At 47.7% G+C, this 26564-nt stretch overlaps 1 protein-coding gene across 15 annotated transcripts in view; it reads right to left on the minus strand.

Annotated features, from left to right (window-relative positions):
• Nucleotides 1-26564, minus strand: part of FGFR2 (fibroblast growth factor receptor 2) — a 107995-nt gene that overhangs the window by 46703 nt on the left and 34728 nt on the right. For all 15 annotated transcript variants that reach the window (XM_047762596.1, XM_047762597.1, XM_047762595.1 and 12 more), the window contains 2 exons: nt 22186-22355; nt 10091-10214 (listed from right to left, as the gene is read on the minus strand). In XM_047762596.1, the coding sequence (XP_047618552.1) occupies nt 10091-10214; nt 22186-22355 (294 nt within the window). The remainder of the gene's footprint in view (nt 1-10090; nt 10215-22185; nt 22356-26564) is intronic.

The raw sequence follows: 26564 nt of genomic DNA on the forward strand, positions 1-26564 counted from the left end.
GGAAAATTAAAAAAAAAATTTTTAATTTAAAAAATTTTAAAAATCAAAAAAATTTAAAAAATTTAAAAAAGAAAGAATGGACCCAATATGCACAGACGGTGGAAAGATGTCCACGACAGTAACGCTGACAGGTGCATCAGCTTCCATCATTACAAAACCTTTACTTCTAGAGGAAGTTCAGAAAAGCCCACCCTGCTAATCTCTCAGATGCCTCATTCTGCTCCTGGGGCGGTTCGAGCAGACACAAAGGTTTTCAGCCCATCTGAGCAAACAAAAACTGCCTCCCTTTGGTGAGAACCACATGAGAAGTTGAACAATAAAATCTCATTTGTTTTCTCAGAGGCAAACTCAGACCCAGGGAAAAAAAAGTGCTTCTAGATAATTCCTTGCTATAAGCAGCCCCTAAAGAGAGGCTTCAAAAGAGTCACCCCAATCATAAGAGGTTCCAATCCAAACTTGACGTCTCTTCTCACCATCCCAGGCAGATGGAAGGCCTCAGGCCAGCCTGCAACTCTCCCATGGTCCACTGGCCACTCAGTGATGGTTCACACGCAAAATGGTTTTGTTTCTTTTCACCAAAATGTAAAATGGAAAGGACCACATCCACCCTCTTCCCATCTCGGTTCAGAGCATACACAGAACCCGATAAAATGAGGAACTCCTTCCCCAAACAAAGCATGACTGCCAAAAGATCCTTCCAGAATAATGCCCAACGCTTATCTTCAAAAAGGACACCTTGGAGTTCCCCTCGTGGCTCAGTGGTAACTAACCTGACCTAGTATCCATGAGGTTGTGGGTTCGATCCCTGGCCTCGCTCAGTGGGTTAAGGATCCAGCATTGCTGTGAGCTGTGGTATAGGTTGCACATGCAGCTCGGACACGGTGTTGCTGTGGCTGTCATGTAGGCTGGTAGCTGCAGCTCTGATTCAACCCCTAGCCTGGGAACTTCCATATGCTACAGGTGCAGCCCTATAAAGCAAACAAACAAACAGAAAAATGCCTTCATCCTGATAGGTAGGGAATATGAGGGAATGAGGGGGCCATCTGGCCTGTGATTTGCACATTATTAGGGAGGGACAGAATTCCTACAGACCTTGAGGGACTTCTCCAAGGGGGAGGCTCTGGGAGGAAGAAAGAAAAAGGAGAAATTCTATCAAGTTCCAGAAAGCTCCATCCCTACTTATCATCTTCTCGCTGCGGCAGTTTGGGGTCTTTCATACTGTGACCTGAGAACCCTAAGTGGCCAAAGCATGCATTTCATTCAACTGATCGTGCCAAACACCCTCTAGGCCAAGCACGTGATACCCCGGAGAGCGAGGATTCGTCACTACAAGGTCATCAACAGATATAATCCCTGTAGAAAGCTCTGCTGCACCTTCTCCCTCCAAACCAAGGCAAGGATGTGCTCACCTCCTCATCGCTCTTCTCAGAAGGAGAAACAGAAAACCTTCCCCACGGAAGCACTAACACCCTCTCTCAGCCTCTTTGTCCCACCTGCATCTGACCCCAGTGTGAGGACCCTCGAGGCTGCCTTTCCAACTCAAACCTGAAGCCGGGAGTGCATCCCTAGTTCAGTGGGTCATTTCTGCCCTGCCTTCTCCTGACTGTGCAGATAAACCAAACGTGAGACCTGAACGCCATCGTGGAGGGTTCCAAGGGACGGGAGCCCACAACAGAGCTCTGCCGGAGGTACCCCTGAAAGCGGAGCAATCTGTTGGCACTTCTACACATCTTTTTTTTTTTTTTTTGGTCTTCTTAGGGCTGCACTTGCAGCATATGGAGGTTTCCAGGCTAGGGATCGAATCGGAGCTGTAGCTTCCAGCCTCTACCACAGCCACTGCAATGCCAGATGCAAGCTGTGTCTGCGACCTACACCACAGCTCACGAATCCTTAACCCACTGAGCAAGGCCAGGGATCGAACCTGCATCCTCATGGATCCTAGTCAGGTTTGTTTCTGCTGCGCCACACTGGGAACTCCTCTACAATCATCTTGATGCGAATCAAGATGCATAATATGTCCCAACTGGGGCCTTTTATTAATAAAGGTGACCATTAACTGAAACTGTGAAAGTTTAGCGAGGAACTCGGAAGATTCCCTGAATTAGAATTTGCAGTGTGGGGGTCCCCATCATGGCGCAGCAGAAACAAATCTGACGAGGAACCATGAGGTTGTGGGTTTGATCCCTGGCCTCACTCAGTGGGTTAAGGATCTGGTATTGCTGTGAGCTGTGGTGTAGGTCACAGTCGCAGCTTGGATCTTGCATTGCTATGGCTGTGGTGTAGGCCGGAAGCTGTAGCTCCAATTGGACCCCTAGCCTGGGTCCAGATGCTGCAGGTGTGGCCCTAAAAAGCCAAAAAAAAATAAAAAAAAAAAAAAGAACTTGCAATAGTGTGTTAAGAACCATAACCTCCCCCCGCCCCCAAAACATAAGTGACTCAAACTGTTTTTTCTATTATTTCAACTCAGCTCACACTGCTCAAAATCTTGCTAAGTTCTAGTTCACTACTGGACACTGACTGCCACTGATGAATTATATCTTCGTTCAAGCCTCCTCACCCACCCTCTGATAGCAGCTGCTTTTCCTCTGCCCTCTGCCACCAACCTGCATTATTTCCAGCTACAGAGAAGGTACCCTCCTCTTCCAAAATGCTGTAAGTCATTAACTTGCCTGTAACACCTCTGCATCCTCTTTGCCCACATCACAGACTCCATGCCAGAGTACTGGACAAGAGATCAAATATTAGCCCTTCTCCCAGCCACCTCAGCCAGGCCCCCTGATAGAATCTAAAGCAATCAATAAGGTTTCTTTCCTCAACTATCGGGCAGAGAGGGCAACGGATGGCTTGCAGAGAACATGGCACATCTGCCGAGATGGCAAAGTCGTAACACACTCCATCCAGGCCAGCGTGTGCCTGCTCCAACCCCAGGAGCTGGCACCCACAGACACCGCCTGCTCTCAGCGTCTGGAAGGAATAACTTTGGGCTGACATCTGGCCTGTAGGAAGGCACTTCGCTGCCGGTCAGTACATTCGGGGCTGGTGTAGCCACCTACCGACCAGCTTTTGCCCCCTGGAACCCCTGTTGTGAAATAGGTATGAAACGCCACTCTGGAGCAACCAAAAAGCTCGTTAAACAGTAGCTACCAAAGGAAGTTTTGAAATCTCTGTCCTAAAGGAAAGGAGAGGACCAGCCACTCCTTTAATCAGGGCTGGGCTGAGTGTGCCTGTCTCAGCCTCGAGCTATGAAAGGAGGTGTGGGACCCCCTAATGACGGCACTAGTGATCACGTGGGTACCATTAGTTAAAAGCCCCACCTCCGGGAGTTCCCATCGTGGTGCAGTGGTTAACGAATCCAACTAGGAACCATAAAGTTGCGGGTTCAATCCCTGCCCCTGCTCAGTGGGTTGAGGATCCAGTGTTGCCGTGAGCTGTGGTGTAGGTCGCAGATGCGGCTCGGATCCCATGTTGCTGTGGCTGTGGTGTAGGATGGCAGCTACAGCTCCGATTCGACCCCTAGCCTGGGAACCTCCCATATGCCACGGGAGCGGCCCAAGAAATGGCAAAAAGACAAAAAAAAAAAAGCCCCACCTCCTACTGCATCCTCTCAGTGGTGCTGCAGGGAAGGCATGCCATCATCCCCATTTTCCAGAAGAAAGAACGGAGGCTTAGCAGTTCCATGCTTTCCAAGGCCACAGAGCTAGAGAAGGATGCAAACAGAGTATGAACCACTCGCCCATGTAATTCCCACCAGAACCTCCAGAGGCGCTACCAGACAAGGAGCCCTTGAGGGTTGCTGTGGTAGAAAGGATTAAGAAGAAGACTCACTGCTGGCACCACAAACTCGGCAGCACAACTTTGCTTCCTACTCAATTCCTGCTGCAGCTCCAAGATTCCATGTCAACTGAGCAAGCCCACTTCGGAAGGCACCGCTGTGCCCCAATACCTAGCATGGCACCTCCATCCATTCTCAACAATGGGAGTCTCTGCCTCCCTCCAGCAAGACCTCACGTCGAGACCTCATGTCAAGCTGACATGCAGACGCAGTATCAAGATGAACACCAAGTCTTAACACTTAGAGCAAGAAATGGAAAAGACTTCATTAGAAAATCAAAGCAGGTCTGGCCAGGAAGCTTCTGGGTCAAGATGCTTCCAATCCAGAACCCCCAGGGGCTTTGTGGAGCCGTGGCCTGGTGAGTGCCAGGGAGACACACGAGCGCCAAAAGTTGGAAGGTGAGAATCAGGTGTCCAATGTGTTCACATCTCCAGATACACGGTGTGATGTAGTTTCGTGCTACCTACACCACAGCCACCCTCATCACACAGAAGAACAAAAGCTGCATCGAGGAGCCACAAGGTGACGGAAACTAGAACAGAGCAGGGCCTTCCATAAAGAGCAAGTGAGTGGGAGAGAGCCTAATTCTGACAGCCTCAGCGATAAACCAACCAGGTAATTACTGAACTAGAGCACCGTGTCTTCATTTACTGAAACGCTACTTTGTTCCAAACCCCTCCAAGAAAAAGGAGCACAAAATTCACACTGCACGAGTGTGGCTTCAGGGTCCCTGAGTTGCCTCAGTCCCCTTCCTGTGGCTCAGGGACCATGCTGGCTCCTTTGGCTTCCCAGGACGGGGCTGCGCCAAGCAATAAACAAGGGACACAACTTCTCCCCCTGGGGACAGGCTCTCAGACGCACATCGCCAGGTGTCAGCCCCACCAGCAGGCTTATCGGTCCATGCCTGGAATACATAGACTTCATCCCTCCCCAGGACACACCTCGGGGAAGCGTCAGCACCAGGATGGATTCCTTCATGCTTTCGGGCTGAGTCCCAGCATGTCTGGACCCGGGCTGCAGCAGATTGCTGTCAAGGAGCAGTGGACAGCGCCATCCTGCTCTGCCGCCAAGCACGTCGGGGCTGGCCAGGAGGCCTGTGTGATCCCCTCAAGTTACCTGACGGGCTCCGGGAATGCAGAACTGGACATCAAAAGGAGAAAAAGCTCATAATTCAAAGCCAGTTACTCTCACAGAGTCAGTTCTGCATACTTCTCTCTCTCTCTTAGTTTTGGGAGTTTTTCTGGGCAACAAAAGCTAAACCCAGGGTTCACCTTTCCAGAGTTTGGCTATAGCAGTCACTGCTTGGTCTCCACCACAGCAATCCTGAAACAGAGACATTCACGTGGGATGCATGCAGCATTAATCTAGGGTTCGAGAAGACCCAGCTCAGGAGTTCCTTCAAGTGCTCAGCAAATCACTCACCCCGCCCAGAACCGGAATTTCCCCAACTGTAAAAAATGGGGTGAGAAGTAGAGATGGACGAGACCAACCCGATGAACTTGAAGCTCCCAAACTCTCCAACCCTCTTCCCCAAGTTCAAGCAACTATTTCAGTCCCGGGACAGGCCTGACGACAGCATTGAACCAAAGGTGGAAAGCTCGGCAGGACAAGTGAATGCCAGCTGGTGGTCCGTTCTATTGGTCCCAAGAGGAGCATCCAGTTTGTTCAATGAAACTTCTGATTAAGTCCATAAAAGCTATGTAAGATGTCTTCTAGCTCTCAAAGGAGTTTCCAGATTTGGAAAGAAACAAAGCAGCATTTGTTACTGGCCACCGAGGCACCGACCGACTGGGTGTTTTCACCTGTTAACCCACCCGAGTTCCTCCCAGACACTGCAGTGGGTTGAACTGTGGTCCCAGCAAAGGTCAAGTCCACATCCGAACCCCCGAGACCTGCAAACGTGACCCTATTTGGAAATAAGATCTTAGTGATGAAGTTCAGGATCTCAAGATGAGATCCTCCTAGGTTTAAGGTGGGCCCTAAACCCAATGACAGGTGTCCTTATGATGAAAGCCAGAGGGCGATTTGAGACGACACAGAGAGGACAGCCATGGGAAGACAGAGCCAGAGACGGAGAGGACGTGTCCACAAGACAAGGACCGTCAACAGCCACCAGAAGCTGGGACAGAGGCTTGAACAGACTTGCCCTCAGAGTCTGCAGAAGGAACCAACCCCGCGGACACCTTGACTTCAGACTTCTGGCTTCCAGAACGGACAAAATACATTCCTCTTGTTTTAAGCCGTTCAGCCTGGAAGGACTTGTTCGCGCAGCCCCTAGGAAAGTGCTGCAACCCTCACAGGGATGGGATATAAGCATTGTCCTTCACATGAGCTAAGAGAGGCTCAGAGAAGCTAAGTCACTTGTCCCAGAGTGCTGGGTCCCCAGGGCACAGGCAGTCGAGCCCGCAACGCTTACAGCACCAGGCTGCCTTTACGGAGCACTCCTGGGACTCCATGCCTTCACTTTGAGACACACGGAGAGTAAAACCAAAAGTTAAATGATCTCTCCAGGGTCGCAGCTTCTTGATGGCAGGGCCCGAGGCAGAATGCAGAGCTTCTGCCTCATTCACTGATGAACTATGGCAAAACCCTTGCCACCTCCTGGCGCCAGCTCTTTTCAGGGGGAGCCCCTGTGATTATCATCACAGTTACTGAGATGTGAAGCTTCACACTGATTTTCCCTTGCAAGCAAAGGGCTGAAAAGGAATGGTGTCAATTTTAATGAGGATCAAGCCAGCCCCCTCAAAGGGCTCCCAGTAAACGAAAGCATTTCCCTCGCACCCAACAATGGCTTGCTGCTTAATTCCACAGCACAAGAATGTCACTTAAATTACACGGCTTTTACATGAACGTGCTTACGGGGATGCCTTTCCAAGGAAGAATTTCAATAAAAAGATCTTCCCCAGTTTGACGCGTCGTAATATCTGAGCTACAAGCCTCTGTATCATAGCAACGAAAATAAAACCTCGGAGAAAGCAACCTACAACAGGACATGACTTGCTCTGGGAAAGCGTCTCTGAGGCTCTGCGGAACAGAGATGTAGCTGAGAGGCAGCTAGCGCCACCAGAAGTGCCCTGGTCAAGCCTGAACCCCTTTCGTGTCCACTTGCCGAGGTGCGCAGAAGGACTGGCTGCCAGCCCTGTGCGTCTGCCCTGAGAGGCTTCAGCTGACTCGATGCTTATTTTATGACTGCGTCTCAAAGCCAGTCCTAGGGTTTCGAGCAAAGACGAGAGTATTTCACACCTTCAGCTTTCCTGAAAACGTCTTCTCCTGCACTGACTTTTGGCTTCTATTTATAAAGAAGGTTCAGGGCTTGGAAAACGATTGGGGGTGCGCTTTAATGGATATTCCCAACCAGCATTGTGTCATTATTGGCCCGCGTTGAGCTGGGCGATCTCCCAAATTTGTGACATAATCAGGCCTTTCTCTGCGTTACTCCATACGCTGTCCGCCCCCCCTACATTACACCACTGAATCACACGCTCTTTTCAACAAGACCGATTGCCAGGGGATTAACATTAGACGGCACAATTCCATTATTCAGCAGCCCGATTCAAATCCAACCCTCCACTCTAAGAGAGATTTCAGGGCTTCACAGAGATGAGCTGCCAGAAAGCTCAAGGGGAGCGGGGGGGAGAGGGGGTTTTGAATGTTTTACATAACAACTCAACCCAAAACCTGCTCTAAGCAAGAGCCCAGGGCTCAAGTGGCCGAGCTATGACTCCTGATTCCTGGAATGACCCCAAGCAATCTTAACGAGCGATGGGGAGACCTCTGGATCCCCGAAGACGGCTCGAGCCCAATTACTTTATTCCCACAATAAATTACTGATTTAGCTATTTAGAACTTCTAGCCCTGAATCTTGCTTTCCTTAAATAGAAACACTTTCATGTCAAATGCAGGACACGCGAGGCCCTGAGTGAAATCCAGGTCGTGTGCTCTTTGGTCAACAGACTTACCGTGGAGGCCGAAATAAACGCAAACCACCTTCTTCTCCTATCTGAGTATTACTTCTCTTTGGGTTTGTTTTATAAAATATCTGTATGTTGTGATGTCCACTAAGAAGGGTTCCACAAATACCTCTGTGAGAAAGGAGGGCTCTGAAGTTCAGGCTTTTATGCATATCTACAGAATCTACATTACACAAAACCTTTCAGGAGTTCCCATTATGGCGCAGCAGAAATGAATCCGACTAGGAACCATGAGGTTTTGGGTTCGATCCCTGGCCTCGCTCAGGGGGTTGGGGATCCGGCATTGCCATGAGCTGTGGTGTAGGTCGCAGACGCGGCTTGGATCTGGCGTTGCTCTGGCTGTGGTGCAGACCAGCGGCTACAGCTCCGATTGGACCCCTAGCCTGGGAACCTCCATGTGCCGCGGGGCCCCTAAAAAAGACAAAAAGACCAAAAAAAAAAAAACAAAAACAAAAAACTTTCAAATTTCACATAAAGGCTTCCAAATAAACGAAATGTTATTTTTTTCACTGAATGCTTACATACGAAGGAAATAAAGATGATATCATGCTTTCTAAAACAGAGTTTCTTTTGGATTTAACTTATTTGATAGAAAACGAAGATGGTTTTCTATTTAATTTTCAGTTAACTGAAAACTTCCCTTACCAATGGAACCAATCTACGTCATGTGGTTAATTAAGCTTTTGCAAAGTTTCTGATTGACTCTTGGGGCAATTCGAATATCTATGGGGTCTCTCTCTTCAAAGAGTTTATATTTTACTGAAGGAGAAGAAATGCCCACGTGTGAAATAACATGAGGGACACACAGAGAAGAAACGATGGAGGGACGCCTTTGTTTATAGATGCACAGGGGCTGAGTCTGTGGGGGCACAAAGGGCCACGTTAGGGCAAAATGAATCAAGGTGAGCTTTTAAGTTGAGGCCTTAGCAGGAGTCAGCACCCTGCGTGTGGAGATACACAAACTGATTAGATTCCACAGCGAGGACACAAGGACAGGTGGCCACCCTGAGCGCCCGGGTAGATGACAAAGAGAAATGATGGTGCTTCCCAAAAACAAAAAACAAACAAAAAAAAAAGATCTCAGCCCACCATCCCAAAATGATAAGACATGCCGTCCGAGGCCCTAACACAGTCAAATCAATTGTAGCTGGACTTTCATGATATTCATGATCTGGCGCGAACACCCAAACAAGGTGCTATTCAGTCAATGGTTACAGGACATAAAGTGCGTACACGTGCGTACACGTGCGTACACGTGTATAAGTTTATCGGTCTTCCAACAAGATAAACACCCTATCTCCATCGTTACAACAAAACTCATGCTAGATCAGACATGGGAAGAAATTTGAGTTCGAGAACAATACACTATGTGGTCTTAAGATATGCACTAAAGGAGCCTATGTAGCCAAGCACTTTGATAAAAAAGTACTCATAAACCCATAGAAACAGTTCCTTTCCATTTGGGGGTTTTTTTGTTTGTTTGTTTGCTTTTTTTAGGGCCTCACCCGTGGCATATGGAAGTTCCCAGGCTAGGGGCTGAAGTGGAGCTACAGCTGCCAAACAGAGCCACCCCCACAGCCACAGCCACAGCCACAGCCACAGCAGATCCGAGCTGCATCTGTGACCTACAACACAGCTCACATCACCGTCGGATCCTTAACCCACTGAGTGAGGCCAGGGATCAAACCCGCATCCTCATGGATATGAGCGGATTTGTTTCCCCTGAGCCACAACGGGAACTCCCAAACAGATCCCTTTTTACAAAAGAAAGAGCCTCTAGGAACAGCCGCTGAACTTGTAGGGTCTGATGACTTTCTTTTGATGGCCCTGCAAGGCCTCTGGACAGTCACCTCCATCCAGGCAGCTCAAAGCTCCGTCATTACAGCCCCTTTTCCTTTACTCTTCAGCCAGCGTTACACGGTTGCCCTTCTTTCTAAAATGTTCTCCAACAGCCGAACCATACCCGTTCCCCTGGGACACGACCATGTTCAGAGTAATCCCCGCTTTCCAGACATCGGCACCCTTTACAGCATGTCCACGTTACACAAGGTGAGGCCTGGGAACCAAGGGGATCACAGCAAAAACACAAAACCCGGCTAATCAAGAAACAGAACACTGTCAAGTGTGGAAGAATCCTTCCCAAACAGTGGCTAGGATTTAGAAAGAATGAAAACACACCAACTCTCCTTAACGTATGGGGAGAAACGAGACTCGCTGCCACAGGTTCCAGTGAGTCGAGCTGCCGCAGGTTGGCACGAGACGGCCACGCGGGGAGAGGCAAACTCACCAACGACGTCGAGGTGGTACGTGTGATTGATGGACCCGTAATCGTTCTCCACCACGCAGGTATAATTTCCTTTGTCGGATGGGACCACGCTTTCCATAATGAGGCTCCAGTGCTGGTTTCGTACCTGAAAAGGTGGTTATTGAACAATCTTAGTAGAGCATACCAGCTGCGTTGCTTTCTTGCTTGAAAAGACGTTGGGAGAGACAAAGGAGTTAGAGAAGAACCCCCTGAATTCTCAGCTGTCTCATAATAAGTGTGCAGAACGGTGACAAAGGAAAACAGTTAACTATACCCTGGCAGGGCGACGGTGACACGCTCCGATACGGAAGAGTGCGGGGAACGGGTCTGTTCCCACGCTGGGTGTGAGGTTTCCTCCAGGAGCTTCCAAGCGGCCGGAGGACCTAACACAGGATCAGTGCTCTTGGGCAGGTGAGCTACCGGATGGCTCATCCACTGGGGCCCTCAGGCCCTACCGCCCCAAGGAACCACGTAGAGCAACCCCAGTGAACACGCCCTGGAAACCAGCCACTTTTCCTGGGCACTGCTTCTCCTCTCAGCTAATTTAAACTTCCATCTCCCACAGAGCCCACAAGGGGGGTGCTTTTACTGTCCCTGGAACCCCGTGGTTCGAAGGCCTCAGGGTTCCTTCCCCTGGGCCCTCCGATGCTGTCAGGACGTCTCAAGAAGTTTCAGCTGGGAACGCAGGCCGGCCCCTCCCATCTCTAATGGTGGCTGAATAGATGCCACATGTTCCTAAGAGATACACTCAGAATCCCAAATATGGGAGCAATGAATCCTTTGCAAACTTAGGCCACGTATCCATCTGTTTACAAACTCCTTGAGACCTTGCGAAGATAAGCAGGACATGTGCAGTTATTGTGATTCTTCCTCTGGTTCTGCCAACATGCAAACACCAGATTCTGATGCTCCCACCTTGATTTTAAAACATTTCAATAGACTCGGGTTTGCAAGGAAGCCTGGTGTTTCCTGATTCAGACCAAAATGCAGATTTCATCTTTCAGGGTCCTGGCATTAATGCTTCTCTCCAAGTCCCTATCATTCTTAAAAGGTATTGTGGACAAGGCCTGCTGGAAAAAAATGCAAAGGAAGAATAACAGGCCAGGGCCCACTCCTCTCAACTACGCTTTCAGGAATCCCAGCTGACCTTCTGAATGATGCCCAGAGCACTGCAAGTGTTTTCTGCCTTAATCACATAAAACCTGATAATGCCAGCAGAGCCTCTGCAAACACATGAGTGATTCAAGGAACTAAATTAGAGTCTAAGAAAATCATCTTGTGAGCGCTCCATTCGAACAACAGCAGGGCATGGCAGCTGTCCACTTTGAAAAGCAGAGCCAACAGAGGTAGGAGACAAGAAGAACAGGCCCCAGTACCACTCTCTTCATGTCAGACATTCAGTTCAGCACAAGCCAACACGACAGAGTGGAGTCACTGAGGCCGAGGCCAAAAACAAGCTCGCCGTTCATCACTAACAGTCCCACGAAGGGTCACAGGCGTGAAGGCTGGACTCTTCTTCCGAACAGAGGACAAGCACTGAATTAAGACGGAGTTCTGGGCACAGGGTCCCTCAGCCTCACAGCTGCTGCCTGAAACTGACTCCCCTGGCACAACCATGGACATTGTCTCAGTCTAAAACATCATGGAACCGGCGTTGGTCTCACTGTCACAGAAGAAATGTCTGGCAGTAAATGAACTTGAAGGCATCAGACCTACAACAGAGAAACTCTATTCTCTATCCTGGAGAAGGCTTGCTCTGAGCTCTTGGCTGGGCAATAGACTTTTAGGAGAACCCAAAACAAACGGCCACGTCTTCTCTTAGGAGGGATGCATGCCTTCTTGGCAGAATATGTCGAAGGGGTGTTCAGAAGGAGAAGAAGTAGATGCTAAAAGTTCCAGTGCATGGAGACTTTTCTACCTAAATCCTGACACCCCCCCCCCCCCGCCACCCCCCGAGGGCGAGCCTGGAGCTGATGGCTCAGAGCTTGGAAAAGGCAGGAACCAGCTCCTTGATTTAACTCAGGACAGATGGCCCCATGGTGGGGCCCCCAGGCTCTCAGGAATATCAGGAATGGGACTCTCCGGGCCTCTGAGGAACCAGTCACGTGGAGGGTAACTCAGGCCCTGACGTCACCAAGCCACGTAATCCAGCATTTAGCCCCGCTGTAAATATTCAGTTCTTTGAGCCCCCCGCTCAAATGTCATGCCCATAAGCCCTTAATCACGGCTAGTGCCTGTCTCTGGATCCCATCCAAACTGTCAACGTCTTTCTTGTGCCTGGATCCAGATTTGGCAGAGCGCGTACTCCAAATGCAGCTGAACCTGAACTCTTCAGAGAGGGCATCGTCTGCCTCTGCCCCAGACAGTCAATCTTGGCATGTGCAGCTCGGCTGCCTTTTTTAACCCGAGGGCATGTGGTCAGCTCCAGTCCTTCGCTGGGACTATGGCATTCCACGTGAGCTCCCTCGAGAAGGGCACGCACTCCCTGGAAATTTACTTCCTAGAGATGCACCAGGATAACGTTAATGAGTGAACGGCTATAAAATGCTTTCACGATGAGAAACACATTTACTCAACAGAGACCTTGGGTCCTCAATCAATAGTGCCCCACATGGTGTGGTTAATATTTATTTTCTGACACCATGGCTCTAGTATTGGATTCCTTGACATACCACCAACCCCAGACCTTACACGCTATGGCATTTTCCAAATGGATGCCCTTGGAAGCCGCCAACAGAGAGACTCTGACACTTTTGGAAGGGACACGCTAGCACTACTGGGTGACTGCTTCATGACAAGCTGAAAGACTACAAACGGTACTTCCACAAAGATGGGGGACAGAGGCACAGACTTCTGTGCCTTTTTATTTTATTTTTGTCTTTTTAGGGCCACACCTGCGGCATGGAAATATAGCGGTTCCCAGGCTAGGGGTTGAATCAGAACTGTAGCTGCCAGCCTGCACCACAACCACAGCAACGTGGTGGGATCCGAGCCACGTCTGTGACCTGCACCGCAGCTCACACAACGTCGAATCCCCAACCACCGAGCAAGGCCAGGGATGGACCCTTGGTTCCATCACGGTAACCCATCAGATTCGTTAACTGCTGAGCCACGATGGGAACTCCAGATTTCAGTGCTTTTTTAAACGCACTGTTTCCATATCAAGACTCAGGGTAGACCTAAAGAGACTACAAAAATGTAAGATGCCATCCTCAGTGTCTTTTTCTCGATTCCTCAGCTTTTTCATGCTCCCGTGTTTCTGCCGGTTAGGTCAGATGCACACAAACCATCTTTGCTTTCACAGAAGAGGGAATGTAAATACCCGATAAACATATGAAAAGATGCTTAACCTCATTAAAGAGCAGGGAAATGCAAATTAAAACAATGATGAGACACTGTTATTCACCAGCTGATTAACAAAAAGTAGAAAGATCAATGTCACAGAGCACTTGGTAAGGATGGAGAGACGCAAATTGATAACACGCACACAAGTCGAGAAACATCTTTCTGTCAAATAACTGGCTAGGGCCTATTAAAATTAGCAACACACTTTTTTTTTTTTTTTGACCCGGTTAATTCCACTTCTAGAAACCCAGCCGACACAGAAAAGAGGATTACTTCCAGGCACATAATAAATTTGTGGTTTCAAGCACAGCTTGTAACGGAAAAAAACTGGACTCCGTCAAGAGGAGACTCGTTCATAATGAACAGTTTATTCCAGAAGAATAGCATGCAGTCATTAAAAAGAATGAGGCATTCTTATGTTCAGTCCTGGTAAAATACCACTAATAGTTACTGATAAATGAAAACAAGCAGCCTGAATACAAATATGTATCTTCAGGATTCCATTTTGTAAAACTACACACACACACACACCCATCTAGGTGCATATAGGCCTGAATCTGGAAGCATGACTTGTATATACACAGGTAAAATCAGAAAGAAAATGTTAGCAATAAACTTTACGTAAGTGGTAGGATTAAAAATGTTTACACTTTTCTCATTTTCACTTTTCAAACTTCAGCAGAAATCTCATGCATACACACAACAAAAAAAGTGAAACAAAACAGCTCTGTGCCTCCCTGGGGTAGCAGTAGCTCTGAGGCAGAACCACTGTACATGTAACTCTCTGGCAGATCAACCACGAAAGCCAGGGAGAAGAGGAATCTTGCACCAACAAACACACACACAATTCTTTCCTTTCATTCCTGCCCATGGCCAAATCTTTGTGGAATTCATCAGCATTTTTCATCTGCCAAGGAACAAAACGAGAGAGCGTGGGGTTTCAAAACTATGTTCACCAAAGGCTTTTAAAAATAACATTTCAATACCAAAAGCAAGCAGACTGAAGCTAATGGCCTCAACTCTTTCACGTGTAATCCAAAAACTGGATCCGCAAACATTCCACACCCCGTCATCACAAAGACAAAAGGTGGCCCAGACAGGTTCTTTCGGAATTCCTCAGTCACCTAAAGCCTTCAAGTTGCACATTAAGCCCCCAGCCTTCAGGGAACAACTGGGAATGTCTATTGAGTCTGTATGACACCAAAACACCTAGGTGAAAGGTCAAAGGTCAAAGGCCCAGCTGTCACCTGGATGTTTGTTTTTCACGTTGCAAAAAAACTCTGGACATTTCTAAATACCCAGGTGTTCAATGACAAGCAGAATAAACATCCAGAAGCTGGATGGAAAGTTTTGCTTTGTGCCAAATCGAGGAATGCTCTGTCCATTAGATAGTAAATACCCCCAAGACTTCCTTCCACCAGTATCAGGGCTCAAATTATGGAGAAGGACAGCAATGCCTTTTAAAGCTGGCCTCCCTAAGGTGCCCCGTGAACTCAATTCAACACAGACCAGTTGTCATTAGGATGCATAAAATCTTACTATCCCACACCAGCCCCCCATGTCCAGCTGGTTCCCGGGGTACTCCAAACCAGCCCTCTGGGAAGTGTATACACGAACTGTGCTTAGATGTGCCAAGGGCTGTGGCACATACAGATGCCTATCACCACGCAGATGTGGAGGCAAACACCTGTTTCATTCTTACACGCCAAGAAGTTTGCTTTTCAGGAGAGGTTTGGAGAACAGTGCTGGGCAAGCTCTGATCTTCCAGGACCAGTGGCAGAAAATCTTCTCTTTTCAGTAACAGATCTCTCCAGAGGAGTTGGGAAGTGAATACTAAAATCCAAGGCTGTTCTCTTAGATGTCTGTTCCCTAATAGTCCCCAGAAAAGTCCTCTGCAGACAGATGGCCAGTGGGCATCCACTGCTTTTTGAACTTAACTCTAAAAAAATCTCGTGGCCTTCCTTAAAAAACTCAGCAGACACCCAAAGGAATTGAAAGCGAGGACTTAAACAGATACTAGTACACCAACGTTCCTAGTGGCATCATACACCGTCGCCAAAAGGTCCATCACCAGACAGACACATGGCTCAACAAAAGGTGGTATACATCCAAACAACCCAAATGTCCATCGACAGAGGATTGGATTTGGGAGAGGTGGTATATATACACAATGGAATACTACTCAGCCATAAAAAAGAATGACATAATGCCATTTGCAGCAACTTGGATGGAGCTAGAGAATCTCATACTGAGTGAAATCAGCCAGAAAGACAAAGACAAATACCATATGATATCACTCATAACTGGAATCTAATATCCAGCACAAATGAACATCTCCTCAGAAAAGAAAATCATGGACTTGGAGAAGAGACTTGTGGCTGCCTGATGGGAGGGGGAGGGAGTGGGAGGGATCGGGAGCTTGGGCTTATCAGACACAACTTAGAATAGATTTACAAGGAGATCCTGCTGAATAGCATTGAGAACTTTGTCTAGATACTCATGTTGCAACAGAAGAAAGGCTGGGGGAAAAATGTAATTGAAATGTATACATGTAAGGATAACCTGACCCCCTTGCTGTACAGTGGGAAAAAATAATAATAAATAATTAAAAAAAAAAAAAGGTGGTATACATCCATATAATGGAATATTATCTGGCCATAAAAAGGAATGCAGTTCTGATTCATGATACAACATGGAAGAACCCTGAACATATTAAGTGAAATAAACCAGATACAAAGGCACAAATTCCCAATGATTCCATCTATACGAGATACCTCAGCAGGCAAATTCAGAGATAAGAGAGTAGATGAGAGGTTACGAGGGCCTAGGGAAGAGAAAGAATGGTAATTAGTGCTTAATGGATACAGAGTTTCTCTTTGGGATGATGAAAAAGTTTTGAAAATAAAGAGCAAATTTCATGTCATACTTTTACACACACCCCCAAATCTCACACAGGTCACAGAAGCTGGACGAAGAGGATACCTTGCAAGATACTTTCCATCAACTGGTATTTATATGCTCTTGGGAAGCCATTACTGTCTCCGTATTCTCCATTTATCATAACACTGCTTTATTTTGTTTTGTTTTACAAAACATGGAACCACATTTGAAAAAAGCAGTTTAGAAGAGCATGAACTTCGAGGTAAAAATTGCCTGGGTCCATCCAAACGGTAGCTCCACCACCTAGAAGCCATGTGACAAGCGCCATCCATGAAGGGGGCAAAAGAACAGTGCTCACCTTTCTGGGCTGTGCAGGGGACAGAGCGCCAGGTACACAGGAGGCACCCATAAGAGTCAACACACAGGTGAGCACACAGTACATGCCAGGAGATACCAACATATATCGGCAACTCATCACAGACTGCCTGATCAGAGGAGATTAAAGCAGAGTATCTTGGTTGCAAAGAAGCTCGACAAAGTATAAATAGATTAAAAAGTACATTAATAGTGATCCTTCCAAATAACTATAATTGGGGTTAAGCGTAACATTTACTAACCTAGAAAATGTAAATCTAACCTGCCCGTCAAAACAACCCATTTAGTTGTGATTTGAAGAAAATATTTTTTTTTTTGGTTGTCTTTTCTTGCACCTGGTATAAACCTGGGGACTAACAGTCCCCACTCTATGATGCTTCTCTCTGGAGGAGCTCCTTGGGAATTCAAACCTCTTGGATGCTGAGGGCTCTTGTGCCAATTCCATGGCCATGTTGAAGGAGAGCTTCATCCTATGATCTCCCTTGGGTCTTATGCAGCTAGTAAGTGGCTTGAAAGACGGTTTTGAAGAATACCCTTCTCTATGCCTAGGAATGAGCGGGAAACGGGGGTGGTCTATTAATTCTCTCAGTCATTCTCTTGCCTCTCTACATTCAATTGTAATAACCAATCATAGCCCTACAGACCGTCTAGCGTTACACGCAACGTCTTTATTTAAAACAACCTGTGCTGTTGTTTAAGACGAAAAATGTCTGATGCTGTGTTAACGGTTATGCTACTAAGCCACAAGTTTTAGTGCTGGAAAGGACCAGACACTGAGGATTTTCTACTCCGTCTTCTCATCTTAAGGATAAGCGCTGTGAAGCCTGGAGCCCAACCAACTTGCCCACCGTCAAGACTGATATCAAAAGCCCGGGCATCAGCACAATTAGGGAGATATAGCTTTGCATCAAGTCATGCTTTGTCATTTTAAATAAATTAATAACATCCAAAGAGCCTTTGCCCCCATACAAAGAAAAACAATAATTTGACTCTTAATCACCCAAGAATGGCTCAGCATGGGTTCTTTGATAAATAAGACTGAAACACAGAATACCAAAGAGCTCTGTGGGCCATTTTAATTAAAATGAGCTTTCTACCCTGTTTCATAATTCTCTTCGACTTTGTTTTGGTTTCTTGTGTTCCTTCTCCCTTCAATGGCCACATGTGCCAAAGGGCCAGACCCATAAACAGGTAGAAGGAGCTAAACAGACGGCTGGGCCACCAGAGCATGGCCATGGTTTATGAGATGAGATTTATGAAGGAGAAGGAAAAAAAAAAAAATAACAGGAATAACACAATTTTGTTTGCGGAAAATTTCAGGTCTTGCTTTCTGGAAAAATACATCTTGGGAAACTTAATGCTTTGGCTTCTTCATTAAATAAAGGAGCTAATGGATGGGATGGAGGAGAGGGGTCATTTAGATATTAGCTGGATCTTCCAAGTGAACACTGAGGTCTCTCTGCTTTGGGGAAAATGCTGAGGGATGGAAATTACAAACTGTATAATACGGTTCCCTCAGGTCAAATGTGCAGATGTGCAGAGGTGCAGTTCTTGAAAAGTGTATGTAGGTGGCGTTCCCACTGTGGCACAGTGGGTTAAGAATCTGACTGCAGCAGCTCAGGCCGCTGTGGAGGTGCAGGTTTAATCGCCAGCCCAGCGCAGTGAGTTAAGGATCCTCTGTTGTCACAGGTGCGGCTGTGGCTGCAGCTGCAGCTCGGATTCGATCCCTGGCTAGGGAACTTCCAGCCATTACACAGAAAAAGCGTGGGCGTTCCCTTCATGGCTCAGTGGAAACAAATCTGACTAGCAACCATGAGGATGCAGGTTCATTTCCTGGCCTTGATCGGGGGTTAAGGATCCGGCATTGCTGTGAGCTGTGGTGTAGGCCGCAGATGTGGCTCGGATCTGGCATTGCTGTGGCTGTGGCACAGGGCAGCAGCCGCAGCTCCAATTCAACTCCTAGCCTGGGAACCTCCATATGCTGCAGATATGGCCCAAAAAAGACCAAAAATAAAAATAATGAGAAGAAGAAAAAGTGTATTAGGATGTAGGTAACAGGCAGAGACCATGAGAGGGAAAACCCGTACCGTGACCGTGTTCCCTGCACAGCCCGGCAGGGGAAGCCAGCAGGTGGAGATCAGACTCCGTGACCTTTAGTGACTTCACAACCTGGGGACCTGGGATGGGTCTAAAACATTATCAGTTAGGCTTGGGCTTCAGGTAGCTCTGTTTTCCAGGAGATGAAATCTGTCTTTCCCTTTAAGTCCCAGAGGCTGGTGGGGCGGGATGGAATTCCCTAGAAGTATCCAGTATTCCCAAAATGAACAATCGATGCCACAACCGTTGTGAAAACCCCTCAGGCACCCAGGTCGACTACTTTTGCATTGATGGGGAGACCTCCCCCCCAGGCCACTCATGCCCACTGTCCCAATCTCTTTCTGCAGAGACAAAGCCCAGCTGGGCATGAAGCTGCGACTTCATCCCAGCCAGCCAGCACCCCACATTCAAAAGCTGTGGTGCCCTCCCCTCTGCCCTTTGCATTTAAAAGCAAAATAGATTTTAGATTTTCGTCCCCACACACTAAAATTCCATTCCTCTTTCACTCCGGCAATGACTCCAACATCAAACAACAAAAATACTCTGGCCATCTGTGCCTCCCTGGAAAGAGGCGAAAGGTATCCCACTGAAGGTTCCTCGCTTTGCTTTTAGAACATTGCTGCTCTTCATTATCCTGTTGTCACCAATAATCAAAACTGAGCTGCACCTGCTAAAAATCAAGCGGCATTGCCTCATTAGGCACCCTTCGTCTTCCAGCGCAGTTTTAATCACTCACTCAGATTTGCAAAAAGCTGCTTCCTCATGATAATGAGGTTGGTCCTGTGTATTTTGAGACTAGGAGTTTCAGGAGGTTCATCGAGCCTTTGTGCTCATTTCCAGGGCTGTCTTCAGGACGGAAACGAGTTTTAACCACCGGGAGTTTGACCACCAGCCTCATCCTTAAGTTGTATGTAAATAAATCATTGGAACCGCATCAATTATGTTTGCGGAGAACGTTTGGTGGTGAGAAGAGTCCCAGGGGCCTCGTTTTAGTGGTTTCACTCTCCTTTTACCATGAGCATCGCCTGATGACATCTTTGTCTATTCATTCTTTGGAAAAAAAGCCAACCTCCCATCTCACGGTACCAGGCTGAGGACTGAGCAAAGAGACAAAGCATCCTCCTGCTAACGGCTTCGACCAATGAGCAGGAGTTGTGGAGACAACTCAAGTATTTCTACTCCAGAGCTTCAAAGGCGCCCACCTTCCAGCAGATGTGCCTCACATCTGTTTCACACATAAACCACCCACACATGCTCTTGGATATGGACCCGCGGGCCTTCCCAATTATCTTCTGGGTTGTGGCTTCTAGAAAGTAACTTTTCAATGTTAGAACAAAAGTCAAAAGTCCTTGCAGATGAGGAGTTCCCGTCGTGGCGCAGTGGTTAACGAATCCGACTAGGAACCATGAGGTTGCGGGTTCAAGTCCCTGCCCTCGCTCAGCGGGTTAATGATCCGGCGTTGCCGTGAGCTGTGGTGTAGGTCGCAGACGCGGCTCGGATCCCGCATTGCTGTGGCTCTGGTGTGGGCCGGTGGCTACAGCTCCGATTGGACCCCTAGCCTGGGAACCTCCATATGCCGCAGGAGCGGCCCAAGAAATAGCAAAAAGACAAAAAAAAAAAAAAAGTCCTTGCAGACGAAAACACTAAGCCTTTCGAGATGCGCTATGGCGTAAGGCATTTCAGCAAAGGGCTCCAGGGCACTCTGTGTAGAGAGGAGCCCACACTGATAATGACCAGAGCCATGATGGGGTTAGGACTCCGGGACATCTAAGGTGACGCTGCTGTGTTAACACAGGCACAGGTGCACCCAGGAACGTCCTCCAAGCAATCACACTGCTGCCACCAAGAAATTCGCTCCTACATGGTTCTCAAGGACCTGCGGACTCACTGGGCAGGCTTCTCCAATGCTCCCAGAGATCCCCACATCTCCCGATACTCGACCCCTTGGTAACTGCCCCCCCTTGGTGACCTGCTTTAACAGCAGAAAACAGCAAAGGTGATAGAATGGCACTTCCATGATCACGTGACGAAGCCCATGACTTGTGTCTCCCTCACATTCTCTCTGTTCTGCCTGCTCCCCCCAGGAAGCCAGCTGCCATGCTCCAAGCCAGTCTATGGAGAGGTCCACAGGGCAAGGAACCAAGGGTGGCCTCCAGCCAACAGCCAGGGAGGAACTGAGGCCCCTCGTCCAACAACCTGCGAGGAAGTGAATCCTGACCACGACCACCTAAGTGAGTCTGGAAGCAGACCCCCTCCCCCTTGATCCTTCAGATGAGACCCCAGCCTTCCCTGAAACCTCCATTACAGTCCTGCGAGAGGCCTTGAGACAGAAGGCCAGCTAAGCCACACCTGGATGCCTGACCCAGGGAAAGTGGGAGAGGAGAAATGGTGTTGTTGAAAGCTACCAGGTCTTGGGGTCGTTTGTTCCACAGCAACGGGTAACTAAGACACCCATTCATGTTCCAAATGCATCAGAGAATGTCACAGCAAGGTTCCTTGGGTCTTCCTCTTACACTAAGTTCATAAAGTTCTCCCTTTCCGCACTAAATGATTCGAAGAAGCCAGATAATCACTCTTCTGAGAGACAACCTTCCTTGCAACTCAGCCCAGAATCCCTTCCTGATCTCCTCTGCCTGACTCACCTAAGCAGCCAACCCCACCTCTTCCTGCTCATCCGCAGCACCACCCGCTCTTCCAATATCACCCTTGTCAGTGTCTTGACGGCCAGATTTTTGGCCCCCTTCCTGCTGGACAAGGAGCCCTGATGAGGTGTGGCTTTGGGCCTAGATGATGCCTGCCGCAGACACTGACATAGCTGAATGGAAGAAGAAAGGCCTGAACACATCTTGGGGGAGAAGCTGGCCACGTCCACCTCATCCCCCAGTGAGGGATGAAACTGCCTTTCACCACGTGATGGCATGGCCTCTTCGGAAAGCTCGAGGACAGAGGACCGGGAGATGGCTCTGTCATCTTGGTGGCATTCTCTCTTAGTAAGGATCGTCTCATAGCCCGGCCTCTCATCCAAGTCCATCCGCTATTCATACAATCCTACTCATCTGGCAACTGTACGTACACGTCTCCAACGCTGCTCCAGTTTTAGTTTTACAGACTATAAAACATATAGAAAACAGACTCTCAACTTTCGACCCTGCTGTTGTTAAACCCTCTTCACACAGAGAACAATGCAAGTGGAGGCGGTCCCTGAAAATCACGTGCAAGTCCAGAGCAGCATTTGTAAAATACCAAACATGGAAACAATCAATAACGATCATTACTGATTTTTTTTTTAATTCCTTCTCGTTTCTGCTAACTTCTGACCCCTTAAAAAAATGAAGAAATAAAAATAAAAGAAACAGAAGATGTTGAAAGCGTCACTCTACCTTATAGCCTCCAATGCGATGTTCCTGCTTAAATTCCTTCCCGTTTTTCAGCCACCTCATCGTGGGTGTTGGACTACCCCCAGCTGGACAGCGGAACTTGACAGTGTTGGCGGCAGGGACAGCATGCAGCCGTTTTTCCATCTTTTCTGTGTTGGTCCAGTACGGGGCTCCTGTTTTGGAAAACGACATTTTACAATGTAGCTAGACGGACAGCCCCGTCCCCCTCATGAAACTCCCAACAGGTAAGATCATTTCCTTGTGTATGTGACCGACCCGGTGTTTTCCAAATCTTTGGATAATATTTACATAAGGGAAACATGTTCTGAAGTCTGATCCAGCTGGCCTCCCAGAAGGTCCCTGGAGATGGACCGCTTGATAGTTTACATCTATTAACAGGGAAAAAAGTGTTTCAGGCACCTTCTCTCCCTTGTGCTTAGTGCCAGCATATAAACTCATGCATCATGGTTAAAATGCTACTTTAGACCCAAGGTGACAACACATACAATAACAACAGCTGAATCCCCCCCAACATACAGCCGTGGAGATCGCCATGCCTCTGAAATGATCACATACACGCATAAACAACGGGTGCCGGGCTTATCCACTGGCACTTTAAAGGGGAATCAATCGTATGATTTATCCTCCCAATAGGATCAAATAACTCAGGAAGCATCATTAATTTCCCAGCACTTTATGTGACAAGCCAACAAACCATATGACAAAAATATTTTTTCATTTTTAAAATGGAAAAAAAAAAAAAAGGGCATTTTCTCTCCGGCAGCGGTTGTAAATGCCGTCATTCTGCCATCACGTCTAAACAGGTAACTTAATAGGAGGCCACCAATGAAACGTTAACGTTGCACCCTCTAAGGGGTCCTCAAAAATAGGGATACTAGTGTTTTTCGTTTTTTTTTTTTCCAAAGAAGAGAATATCTGTTTTAAATTGCCAAAGGAGTACATTTTTTCCTAAATAAAGACCACAGCATCGATCAAATACTGCCACAACGTCTTCAAGGCTGCTGCTAAGGGCCCGTGACCACACTGACTGAGTGCTTCCAGGCAGACACAAAACCCTAAAAGCTCTCGCATGTTAACACATTAATCCTGACAAGGATTCCACGAGAAAGGCTCTGTTATAATCTCCATTTTCGGGCGAGGAAACTGAGTCACGGAGAAAGAATCTGCCCGAAGCCACTTAAGCCAAGAGCGGCAAGCCGAGGCAGTTTGATTCCAGAGCCCACTGTCTCCTCCCTCGCCCCCCAACATGCTCCATGGCAGGTAAGAACCAGCTTCTCCAAGGCCCTGGAATCCATCCCTTTAACCTCTCTGATGTGCAGGCTGGAGTCCAGCAGACACAGCCTCGGCTGAAGGCTCGACACCTGTGTTATTACTGCCCAGGATTTCCACTGAAAGCTCGCACAGCGATTTAACTTTGCACGTGTTGGGTTTCCATCTTAGCCAATACAGCTAACCAAAACCCCTGTATTCCCCCACCAAACCTCCATCAACAGGATTTTCAACATCCTAGCACATTCTAGAACACTGAAAATTCTAGCACATAGATCTTTCACTGCTTATTTCTGATGAGCGGTAGACGGAGCATACAGCAACACCCTCCCCAAACCAGAGGCAAAATGGGCAGAGGAAGGCACTTTGTCCCTGATGCGAACTTAGTTAGATGTTTCCTCCTTTGCTCTTTGGATGGCTCGGCTCACTCCTGGGGGGAGGTGACGATGTCCTTTGCAGAACAGCCAGGCAGGCTGTCTCGACAGAACCAGGAAGGAGAAAAACCGCATCCCAAAGACCTACTTCTCTGCCTCACCCTTGCTCCTGAAACCTGCTAGAAAAGGTGGAGCTGGGATTTCTTAACAAGGACATACTGTGTCTTCTTTATCCTTCTGTTCATCTAAGTGTCAAGGTGATGGATATAGGTGGCGTGGACAGGATGCCAAGACAGAGCAAAGTGAGGCAAAACGTGTCAGCCACGTGGAAGAGAGAGAAGCCAGAGGGAGGGCGAGCGGGGAGCCAAGGGAAAAGCAAGAGGGCTGCATTCTTTCCTCGGAAACCGGTGGCAACTTGGGAGCCACTTAACTTGAGGTCTCAAACACACCTACTCTTTTGAGGGTTCCCCAGGGAATCCGCCATCCCTATTTATCACCAGTCTCCCAGGGACTGCCATATCCTGAAACAGTTTCAATCATCTTTCTTTTTAAAAGCTTCCACTGAGAAAAAGCCATCCCCAGCCATGAAAAAAGAAAGCAATAAGAGCACAAAATAAATAATGAGCTTTGTCGCTACACAAAGACTTTTACGAATCGGACCTAAATGAAAAGCCTACCTCATGCTGTCAGGTGTCTGCATTCATGTCACATGTGTAAGTAAACACAATAGCCTATTCATACGAATTAGCTAAATATTAATGCAGTCACTCTTTCAGGTAGCATTGATTACCGCCGCGCTGATCCAACGGAATGTCTTTTCTTTTTGACATAAAAGAAATCAGCCCATATGTGCTTACGCACCGTCAGGCGTGACTTCTACGTCCCGTGTTGAAAAGCAGGACTGAGCTTTAGGACCAGGGAACAATGCGCTGTCCCTCCCTCGCTGGGCTAAGCTGTTGGTGAGGCTGCAACACACACCAGGAGGAACACCCTGGACCCCATGGGCCTGCACTGTCGTGGCCTGGGGCCACAGCACGCTGGCAACCAGCAACTTTTTTTTTTTTTTTTGGCGCCTAAGGAATGATTTAAGGACAGGGGTAAAAGAATTTTGCTGGAATTTCTGGCAGGTAGCCACTTCCCTGGGGTGAAATTTCAACCATCAAAACTGTACCTATAAAACCCGCTTGTGCAAAACAGACACCCAGCCATGCTTCTCATCGAAAGTCTGAGAGATGGCGGGTGGGAGGGACGCCTAGAAATCCAGTCAACAAAGTAGAAGCCAATCCCCTCCACAACGGTCCCTCGAAACCTGAATTCACACCACTGGCTGCCCCCGAATAACGGGAAATCTTGACAGAAAGGGCTGTCGGGCCGCATTTTCGGGGTTCCTGGTGTGGCAGTGTCACCCCCAACCCTCTGTCCAAGCCCACTCTGGATGAGCAGTAACATCACACAAGCAGGATGAGCTTCAAACTCACACACTTTTTTAAGAGCATCACGCTGGACGGGAGACAGTCTTATTTTATGGCGGCTCTTTCTGAAATCAACCAGTTCGATATAAAACCTCAAGGCCCTGGAAGGTCTCAAAAAATAATTACATGAGAGGAATAGCCCCCCTGTGTTTCTACCATGAATGGTCTTCTATAAACTCTTCCTATCGCCAATATTTCCTGCTCTGTTTGCGGTCTGGACATGTGGAAATGCCAGTCCCTCTCCCCACCCAGAATGACAATGCACCTGGAGAGAAGCAGGGACCAGGCTCCCGAAAAGCTCCTCTACCTAAGGAGGCCTCTTTCATGCCATGGCTGTGAACAGTCTTAACAATTTCCATTTGGAACTCACTCAACAAATTAATGCGCTACAGAAGCCGAGGTGACTCTAGCACGTAGGAGGCGTTCAAGGCGGACGGCCAAGGCCATACCCTGTTGTTTGAAAGACACGTGTACAGCATCTACTTTGTATCTCTTCCCTGGTGTCATCTTTGGGATACAATTACTAGAAAAGGAATAGTGGTATAAATCCCCAATGGTATAAAAAAGGAACTATACTTCCATCAGGAGTGAATAAGTTGACCTAGATGACAGGTACAGCCCCTTCTGCTCTGACACTTTCCAATCTTCTGATGCAGCATCTAGCGAAAGAATGACGTTCTCTTAGGCATTAAACACTAATAATGAGCACGTTAAAGGAAGAGTAAAACCCAGCCAAAATAAATAAGTGCAATCATACCATCATCAAGGTTTAGCATACCTACTCATTATCATTTTCTACACTGAAACAGTTATTGCCTGTCAGTAATAATGCCACGAAAGCAGAATTTTAATTTAATACAGAAGAAGTCTCTCAAGACGTGGCTGGTTAAGTAGATTTATAACCCCATAGAAACTTCCCTCCAAGATCCCTCAACACAGTCTTTTTTAAGCCCCTTCATCCCACAGTAAAGCTTCATCACTCCTTCTCTGGGCCACCTCTTTGGTTATTTCTGTGTGCCTCCATCACTAGGGCATTTCTGTGCTAAAATAAAATGCATTCCTCTCCTTGTCTGCCGATTAACAAGAGTGGGTCACCTGGAGGGTACAACTTGAGTCCTTTTCAGACGACGGAGCACATGTTTACACTCAAGTGTTTACTGGATGGATGATGGATGGATGGGTGGATGGCTGGACAGACGGACGGACGGGTGGACAACTGTTAAAAGCCTAAGCTATAAAACGAGGG

This window comes from Phacochoerus africanus, chromosome 15, assembly GCF_016906955.1.
Source record: "Phacochoerus africanus isolate WHEZ1 chromosome 15, ROS_Pafr_v1, whole genome shotgun sequence".
Taxonomy (NCBI): domain Eukaryota; kingdom Metazoa; phylum Chordata; class Mammalia; order Artiodactyla; family Suidae; genus Phacochoerus; species Phacochoerus africanus.